This window comes from Varanus komodoensis, unplaced genomic scaffold (assembly GCF_004798865.1).
Source record: "Varanus komodoensis strain SLA01 unplaced genomic scaffold, ASM479886v1 scaffold83, whole genome shotgun sequence".
Taxonomy (NCBI): Eukaryota; Metazoa; Chordata; class Lepidosauria; order Squamata; family Varanidae; genus Varanus; species Varanus komodoensis.
Window position 1 is genome coordinate 1,503,479 of NW_025336520.1, and position 9,378 is coordinate 1,512,856.

Here is a 9,378-nt window from a genome sequence, read left to right on the forward strand (position 1 = left end):
GCTGCCAGACTGCAGAGAATTTGCCAATAAACTCCCGCTTGGTGCCATGCATGTGCTCAGCCCTCCCTTTCAACTGTGGCTGTTGAAACACGGCGACTTCGAAGTCTGGGATGGAACGCGCCACACCAGGTACCAGACCGATAGCCTTAACGCACTGTCGTCATCTTCTCCTATGGCAAGGCAGGTCTCTGAACCAGTGGGCGCTTCCTCATGGATTTCCCAAACGAGTCCTGGTATGACGGCGGCTATGACAACAAGACCCTCAACGGCTCCGACGCCGCAGGGAAGACGCACCACTACAATTACTACGCGATGCTCCTCACACTCCTCATCTTCGTCATCGTCTTCGGCAACGTGCTGGTGTGCATGGCGGTGTCGCGGGAGAAAGCCCTCCAGACAACCACGAACTACCTGATCGTCAGCCTTGCCGTCGCGGACCTGCTGGTGGCTACGCTGGTGATGCCCTGGGTGGTCTACTTGGAGGTAGGCGCTGGATGGCACGAGCCCCTCTTGCACATTCCAAGGGCCTTTTCGGTCACACATTTGGAATCGGGAGGCGATGGGGTGGGTGGAGAAGTCTGCGGCTGTGTTAGATTAATTTATTACTTATTTATTCGATGTCTAACATGCCCCATTAGCCACACAGCTCCTTGGACGGGTTACAACAACATTTGTGAAGTTGACCCATGGATTCTGCAGCAGATTGGACTTGTCTTTTTCACATGTTGGGGTTTACACTAATAAGCATTGATGGTAACATAGAAACATAGAAACAGAGCGAGTCAGAAGGGGGATCCTGGGCCATCTAGTCTGACCTCCGGCACCAGCCGGCTCCACTCACGACATGCCCACCATGTGCACGTCCAGCCTATCCTTGAACACCTGCACCGATGGGGCCTCAACGACCTCTCGTGGAAGCCCCTTCCACACCCTCGGGGTCCTGACTGTCAGAAAGTGCTTCCTGGCATCCAAATGGAACCTGGGTTCCCTGAGCTTTGCTCCGTTGGAGTGCGTCCTGCCTCCTCTGCAGGGGAGAACAGGCCTCTGCCCATCCCCTCACATACTTGTATGTTGCCAACATATAATGAGGTAATGAGGATACGGGCTCGTTTGCATTAACAAAGGCACGTTTGTGCCTTTGCCCAGTTGTGCGTTCCTGCCAATGCCCTTTTGGGCTAAGCGTGCCTTGCAGCTGAGGGGGATTGGTGCCAAGTGGGATGAAATTCTGGTTTCAAAAATCAATTCCATCCAAGAAGAGACAACAGGACAGATACTGCCTGACCAGCTAAACACAAACACACACACAAAATGGAGTGAAGAGGACAAAAGCTGCATATCCCTCGCTGAGGTGACCCAAACATTAAGCACCAAACTAGAGGTTAACCATGGGAGGCAGGGAAGCCAACGCAGCTCTTCCTCCAAATCGCTTCCGCAGACCAGGTCCTCGCATCTCACGAGCAGCTCCCCCTCAATTATAGCCAAGTTGTGAGCAGTTGTAGCCAAAAGGGGATGGGGTGCGGGCAAGTTAAGGGGATAAAGAGGCAAGTTCCTTCCCCAGCCACTCCCGGGGACCCTTTCGGCTCCCCTTTCACTGTTTACATAAGAAAAAGGTGCACGTGAACTGCAATTCCCAAATCTAGGCTGGTTCTCTGAAGAGAAGCTCGCTCACCGCTCGAGCGATGCGGCTTCGCACCGTGGCTGATGCAGAAGAGCCACTGGGCCTCCCTCTGCAAGGAAGGGCCACGTTTCAAGGGGCAGGAGCACCCACTCAGCTGCCGTCACTCCCGTGTCTGATTTTGGACTTTGTGCCCCTGGGGCAGAGACCAGGCCGGTTAGACTTCGAAAAGCATCACACACACTGATGACGGCCGTGGCTGCATTCACACAACACAGCAAGTGACCCAGTGTGGTTACCCCGGTCCACCATTTTTTACCACGCGGTGGCCATTTCACTGTGGCTGCCACCTCCTCACTCAGGCCTCTCGCTGTTGACATTCATCCCATCAGCCCCCATACCAGAAATGGAACCCAAAGGTCCGTCACTCCCCACCTATGTCACCTGCCACGCTTTCCAAAGGACTCTATGGAAGTTGCAGGCCAGCACCATGGAGACCAAGATTCTGGGTTCAGCCTACGTGGCAAGCCATGGTGGCACGCAGAAGCCACTGAACGAACCACTGTTTCTTATCGTGGTTTCGAAAGACTAAACTTACCATGATGAAAGAGCATGACTGGATTCAGGTCACGTGCCAAACACTGGTTTAAAAAAACACCATGGTTCGTTTGTGGTCTGAACGCAGGGTGTACATCAGCGCATGTCCCCAGGACAGGGAGAGGAGGAGGTACATGGTGAGCATCAGCAGAAGCGCAGCATGTGCTCTGTGCATCTCCAGCCATGCCTCCTGATATTCCACTTTTGAACAATTAAAGAATTTAATTTAATTTTCAAAAGCAGTTTAATTCAGAATTTCCAAAAGTCATTTGATACGCATCATTTACTTACTTATTTATTCATCCACGCCTATTTATGTATGTTTCGAATGCTTTTGGTGTCATCAGAGGAATGGGAGCAGGAGGCAGGCAAGAAAATCTGACTGATGGCACCTGCCCACAGGCCCTCTTATTTTAGATCTGCCCACTGCCGAAGGGGCTGCATGCGACGCCATTTCCCCTACGGGACTCGAAGCCAACAGATTCGGCCCTTTTGCCTCCACTCCCCCACTCCAATTTTTTCTGTTCGGAGCAGAAGATATTTATTCCTGGCAGTCTTAAAAGTGGTTTTATGATTACCTCCGTGAGCCTCAGAGAAGCGGCTTCTAAATATTTAAAATGTCAAATGAAATCACATAAAATAATATTAATGCCTGAGCATTTTGAGAGAGAGCGGTGCCTCGGAAGCACCTCCATTCCTAAAGCCCCGGTTTCTCTCTTCCATCCGTCTTGGCCATTTTAGTACTGATCGCAATTTCTTCTGGATGGAGATCATGTAGTGTAGCCCTAGGCATTTCCACTCAAATGCCAGCCCAACTGAACTCAATGGGACGTATTCCTGGAGAGTGTATAAGGAGCAGCCGCTGCTTCTCAGCTGAAAATGCAGGTGTTTGCAACCCCTGTATACTCACACAGAGGGTGGCACTCCGACTCAGAAGGCTTGGCTTGGCTTGGCTTGGCCTGGCCTGGCCTGGCCTGGCCTGGCTGCCATTAGCTCTGCTGGGAAAAGGCGACGGTTCTACACTACCACTGTGAACTTTCAGGAGCAGTGATGCCCAGGTCTGGCATTCTTTGGGAGAAAAGTTCGCTGGAGATATAATGCTTAATGCAGTGTTTAAGTTTGTTTATAATATACCGGGGGTGCCAAAAATGTATACACATTTTAAGAGAGGTTATCTGTGTATTACTTTGCAAGGTTGAATTGAATTACAGTGGCAACGTGTGACATGGCGTTCGCTCAAAAGGTGGCGTTGGTCAAAGGAACGCTAGACTCACCATGCAGCAGGCAGAGCAGCCAAGGAAAATGGCGGGGTGGCCTGCACAGCCAATGCTGCTCAAGTCGGAGTTTGCCATGCTCAGAAGTGCCTGGATGCTGGCAGTCACCACCTGGAGCACCTCTGGCAACTGCAGAAGTCAGCTGTGACGTTTGTCATTGGTTAGGGTTATAGATTGAGTATTACAATTTTAATGCAGTTTTTTCCTTTCTTAAAAAGTGTATACATTTTTGGCGCCCTCTGTATAAGTTGAGCTGGTGTAGGAGAACAGGTGCTTTCACCAAATGGCAAATCCATCCTGGATTCCTCCAGCGATTCAAGAGGCCAGCTTTCTCCCCGCTCCCCTTTTCTCTCTGCCTCATTGAAGCTGCTGCTTCTGTTGATCCTCCTCGCCAGAAACTTAGATTACATCATCCTGGGCTGGGGGGATGCCCCCTCCCGCCTCCACCACCCTCAAGGAAGATCCAGCAATTTCCTGGCCATCTTAGACTAATTATCTGTAATTTCTCTGACAAAGACTTTGACTAGCACATAGTCCTTCTGACTAATTACTATGTATGGGTGTGAAAGCTAGACAGTGAAGAAAGCTGACAGGGAGAAAAATCATGTATTTGAAGCATGGTGCTGGAGGAGAGCTTTGCAAATATTTTGGACTGGCAGAAAAACAAACAAGGTCCAATCGAGCCAGAATTTCCCCTGAAAGAAAAAATGATGAACCCAAGTTGTCATATAATGACAGAGTGAGACATGCTGGAGAAGACAATAATGCTAGAGAGAAGAAGAGGAGGAAGACCAGCTGGAAGGGGGGGGGGGGGGCTCTTCCACAGCAATCAGCCTGCAATCCCATAACTGACCCGCATGGGGCAGTCTGCTATTCAGGGTGACGGATTTATCTCAGGCAGCAAATTTGGGGTCATAAAAGGGAGGCAATTTGGTTTTTTAATCACTGTCTATCTACTGTCAGAGATGGGGAGAGAGATTTATGGGATGCTCCGCCTTCTGGATCCAAAAAACCTGGCTGGTCTTAGATGCAACACACCTCCATTCACTCATTGGTTTGTCTGCTGTGGTTCCGCACTGAGTTGTGGCCACTCGAGCAACTGACTCTCCGGTCTTCCTCAGCTCTTTATTTCTCGTTGCTTTTCCACCAGGTTGTGCCCTGGCCATTTCTCCTTTCTGTTCACTCCTGATGAGGTTGTAGGAGTTCTGGATCTGTGTCCAGCCCTGTCCAACAGCAGCCGTGGCAGTGCAGGCACGACAGGAGCTCCACCAAGCAGTGCTGGGCGGGCTCTTGAGCCCCCCCGGGCCAGGAAAGATGAGTAAAAAATGGCCTGCTGGCAAGGAGGTCTCTTGACCAGCTTCGACCTTTCTGATAATGTCTCTGGAGTACTGCAGTATCCTGCACATGGAGCTGTCTTTGAGGAAGCTGCAGACTGGGGCAATGAGAACTCTACCTGCGGCCAGGTGCTGCGAACACCTTCCACTAGTCCGTTTTCATCTCTGCTCTTTTCCGATTTGCTCCTGGAATTCACCCATTTTTCTCCCGGTACCTCATCTGAAAAGCTTCCTGTTTCCACAAGCCATTTTTGCAATCAATTTTCTTTTCACCTGGTTTGGGCCTCAAGGACTGTATCCTTTACACCTACGAGGATATTTGTAGCTGTGCTGCTCTTTTATGAGGAACGTGCCTTTTATTTCCTTGTGTTTTGTTTTATCTCTGAAGGTTAGAGGAACTCTGGATGCAACGCCTGCGCCGAGAGCTGGACATTCCAGTCTGGCATCGCTGACTCTGACGCTTGACGCCTCTGCCACTTTGTTTATTTCCCTTCTCTGTTCAGGTGGTTGGCGAGTGGCGATTCAGCCGCATCCACTGTGACATCTTTGTCACCCTGGACGTCATGATGTGCACAGCGAGCATCCTCAACCTCTGCGCTATCAGCATTGACAGGTAAAGCATCCCTCGCCGATTGCTGCCCGGCCAAAACCTTCTGGCCCCACGGCAGCACCAACACAGCATCACCCCCCCCCCCGCCGCCACCCTCTGAGGCCACCAGTGCCCTGACTCGCTCCCCTCTTGCTCGCTTTCTCGAGAGCACCAGAGAGCTCCAAAGGTGCGCGACTGATAGTCCTCTTTCCTGTGTTCCTCGGAACAGGTACACCGCTGTAGCCATGCCGATGGTTTATAACACTCGCTACAGCTCCAAGCGCAGAGTCACGGTCATGATTGCGGTAGTGTGGGTTCTCTCTTTCGCCATCTCCTGCCCATTGCTTTTTGGACTGAACAATACAGGTGAGCAGGGGGATGAGATCAGCTGCCAGGGCAGGCGTTCCGCGATAGGTGAACGTCTGCTATGGCCCTGGGTCTTTCAGAGTCTTCTTTTCGTTATGAATACAAAACCAAAGAAAGGAGGGAGGGAGGGAGGGAGGGGGAGAGAGAAAGTGAGAGAGAGAATATTTGCTTGTATTTGTTGCAAATGAAACCCAGCCAGGGTATGTTTCTTGACACCCTGGCCTTCCGCTGCAGTACCCTTGCATCTCCTGGAAGGATTACGCACTTCCACCAGACATTCATCTCTGGTCAAGTGAATAGCTCTCGTTAATGGGTTGGATCCAGATGTACCTGGGCTTAGAATAGATCCACTGAAATGGACAGGGCTTACAGTTAGTCTTGCCTAAGTTAAGTCCCCCTGGCGGCAGAGGGCCTGCTCATTAAAGTAGGTTTAAATTTGGATCTCATCATTATCTGTTGGATGAGTTTATAGGAGGACAAGTTGGCAGGCTGGTGAGGTGGGGCAGGACAACACGGTTGCCCAGAACGCAACTGTATGGGATGCTGTCAGGTGTCCATGATGCTGTCCAGGTGTCCATGATGGGCGACCCAAAATGGCCCGTGCTCTTGGACTCTCCCTTAGTGAAAATCTCATCCTTGCTTTGGAGTCTTTTTCCTTGAACTTAAGGTGGGGGGGATGCAGCCCTTCCTGCGGGTAACCCTCCCCACCTTCTAGGGCACCACACGCACACACTGGCAGTAGTGCCTAATGGCTGGGACAATGCTCCTACAATCTCTTCTGTCTTCCAGAGAAGAATGAGTGTATCATTGCCAACCCTGCCTTTGTTGTGTATTCCTCTATCGTCTCCTTCTACGTTCCCTTCATTGTCACCCTGCTGGTGTACATGCAGATCTACATAGTGCTACGGAAGCGTAGGAAGCGGGTCAACACGAAACGCCCCCTCGCCCACACTGGCCTGGAGTCTGACGCACAGGCCCCGCTGAAGGTAAGCAAAGCCCAGGTTTGACCATGACCTCGGCCTCCACCTCCTCTTCTCCCGGATCCTGCTGATACTAGGATCCCCCAGCTCCTCTCTTCCCTCTCCACATCTCCTGCTTATCCTGAGGGACCCCCCTGTTGTCCTGCCTGCTCCTTGTAGAGCTCCCCTTGAGGGGAAGTGCTCTGTGGGTCTGATCCTTGTAGGGTTCTTCTTCTAGGGAAGCCCTCTGTCCTGGTTTCCTTCCCGCTAGCTCCGTGTTCCAGGTTGCGGTCTTCTCAAGTAACCCTTATGTCCCTCCTTACCTTCCTTCCTTCCTCCTGCCTCTCGCTGCCCATCCTCAGGACAAATGCAGTCACCCAGAAGATGTCAGGCTCTGCCCTCTCGTCATGAAGACCAATGGGAGCTTCCCAGTTCATAAGCGGAAAGTGGTGAGTGTTGCCAGCTTGCACGCCAGGAGAGGACAAAGTGCAGGCTCGCGGGATCCATGTAGGGCGCTTTTCTCAGAAGCCTGAGGCCACACACAATCCATTCCTGCTTTCTTCCCTGGTCACTTTTTCTGCTTCAGCAGCTTGATTTTGAACATGTGCCTCTGCCAGGGGGAGGGAAACTTGGATTGTTTTTGTTAGACAATTGAGCAATCATCCCCTGCAAACCACAAAGAGATCAGCCACCAGCTTCTTCTCTTCTGCCCACCTCTTCTGTGTGCCCATCAAACCTTTTCTCTGCCCAAGAAGAGAGCAAAATGAGCCCCACCAGGTTCTCAAGGGGGTCCTGGGAGGGAAGGCAGGAGCAGCTTTCCCAGGTTGCTCCTAAGGATATGAAAATTCTGTAAGATCTGAGCTCCTAGAGGTTCCCCAGTTTCCACCTGGAGCTCATCCTGTGTCGGAGCTGGTTTTTCACTTACGCAACATGGTATTTCAGCATGCATCTTTCCAAAGGCATGCATTTTTTTAGCATATTTTGAAATGCACAAGTATTTCTCCCATTGATGAATCCAATGTTAGTGTCCTTTTCCCCGAAGTATGTATTTTTCAAGGGTATTTTTGGAATGGAACTATTTCTGAACACACTTTCCCTCCGACACACATACAAATCACATTGCAAGCTCAGAAATGCACAGACTTCAGTGAGCTGCAGGTGGCATTTGGCTCTAACTTCACGTTGGGATGGTGCACTAGGCAACTTCTGGTTTGCAACAAAATAGAACAAAACTCTCATGCATTTCTGGCTCCTCTACTGAAACAGCAGCCCGGGACTGGCACATCAGTGATGGCAGGCCCCGAACAAACCCTTTCCCATTTTGGGTTTGTCCCTGCATGCATTGCTCCCCCTTCTGTAAAATAAAGGAATCGTGAAATAAACTAAAGCGTTGTGCTGTGGGGCTTCTGATCCCTGTCTAGGAGGCAGAGAGTCACGTGGAAGAGATGGAGATGGCCACCAGCACCAGCCCACCGGAGAAGAGCAAGCACAAGCCATACGTGCTGGGCAAGGGCGACCGAGACATTCCAGCCACTTCCAAACTGTGTGCTAATTCAACTCTGCAGGCTCCTGCAGACGGCTTGCCGAAAGTAGAGAAGAACGGGCATACGATGGACAACCCCCAAACTACCAAGGTCTTTGAGATCCAGACAATGCCAAATGGCAAGACCAGGACCTCCCTCAAGACCATGAGTAGGAGGAAGTTTTCGCAGCAGAAGGAGAAGAAAGCCACTCAAATGCTTGCTATTGTACTAGGTAAGGATCTGATTTAGCTCCCTGTTGTGGTGTTGATGCAGATCCATCAGCTGTCCAAGAACAACCTTCTCTTGAGTATACCTGATAGGTTAGAGCAGCTTTCCCCAACCTGGTGGCCTTCAGGGGTACTTGGACTACAGCTCCCAGAATCCCCATCCAGCAGGGCCATTCACTGGGAATTCTGGGTGTTCCAGTCCAAAAGTGCCTGGAACACATGAGGGTGGGAAAGGCTGGATTGGGGATATTTTTTTCCTCAGCAAAGAATGAAAAACTATCTAAGCAGGTTGCCTTCCTTGCCTCTGGTGGCTCACGCGTCGCATGGCTCCTTTAATTCATCCCCCTGCAGGTGTCTTCATCATCTGCTGGCTCCCTTTCTTCATCACCCACATCCTGAACATGCATTGCCACTGCGACATCCCCCAGGTGATGTACAGCGCCTTCACATGGCTCGGGTACGTCAACAGTGCTGTCAACCCCATTATCTACACCACCTTCAACATTGAGTTCCGAAAGGCCTTCATGAAGATCCTGTACTGCTAGCTTCCCCCTGAGGACCAGACTCATGAAGAGCACCTTCACCATGGGGGTTGTAAGAGACTCTGGAGGAAAGCTCACAGTGCCATGTCTACATGTTTTTGGCAGCAGCAGTCACGGGCAAAGGCTTTCCAACTCTCAGATGGACTCTGGAAGACAGTTGCAAAGGAGAACAATTCAAATGCAACCTTTGCACTGTGCTAAAAGGAAAGGAGCAATGGAAAACAGCCAGGGCACCTGCCTGTGGCCAGAAAGATCTCCTGGGCATTCATCACAGATTTTAGCTGGGCACAACAGTGGGACACATTGGCTTGTTGTTACTGATGCATTTCTCACCAAAGACACCACCGTCCTG

General features: G+C 50.9%; 1 protein-coding gene across 2 annotated transcripts; it reads left to right on the plus strand.

Annotated features, from left to right (window-relative positions):
• The first annotated feature begins 210 nt into the window (after positions 1–210).
• Positions 211–9,029, plus strand: DRD2 (dopamine receptor D2). 2 transcript variants are annotated; one of them, XM_044456343.1, is made up of 7 exons: positions 211–483; positions 5,324–5,433; positions 5,639–5,775; positions 6,565–6,761; positions 7,097–7,226; positions 8,178–8,489; positions 8,836–9,029. In XM_044456343.1, exons 1-7 carry the CDS (start codon positions 211–213, stop codon positions 9,027–9,029), a joined length of 1,353 nt encoding a protein of 450 aa, XP_044312278.1. The 2 variants fall into 2 exon arrangements, with proteins under 2 accessions (XP_044312278.1, XP_044312279.1); XM_044456344.1 differs by lacking the exon at positions 7,097–7,226 and having other exon boundaries at positions 301–483; positions 8,156–8,489.
• The last annotated feature ends 349 nt before the right edge of the window (positions 9,030–9,378 follow it).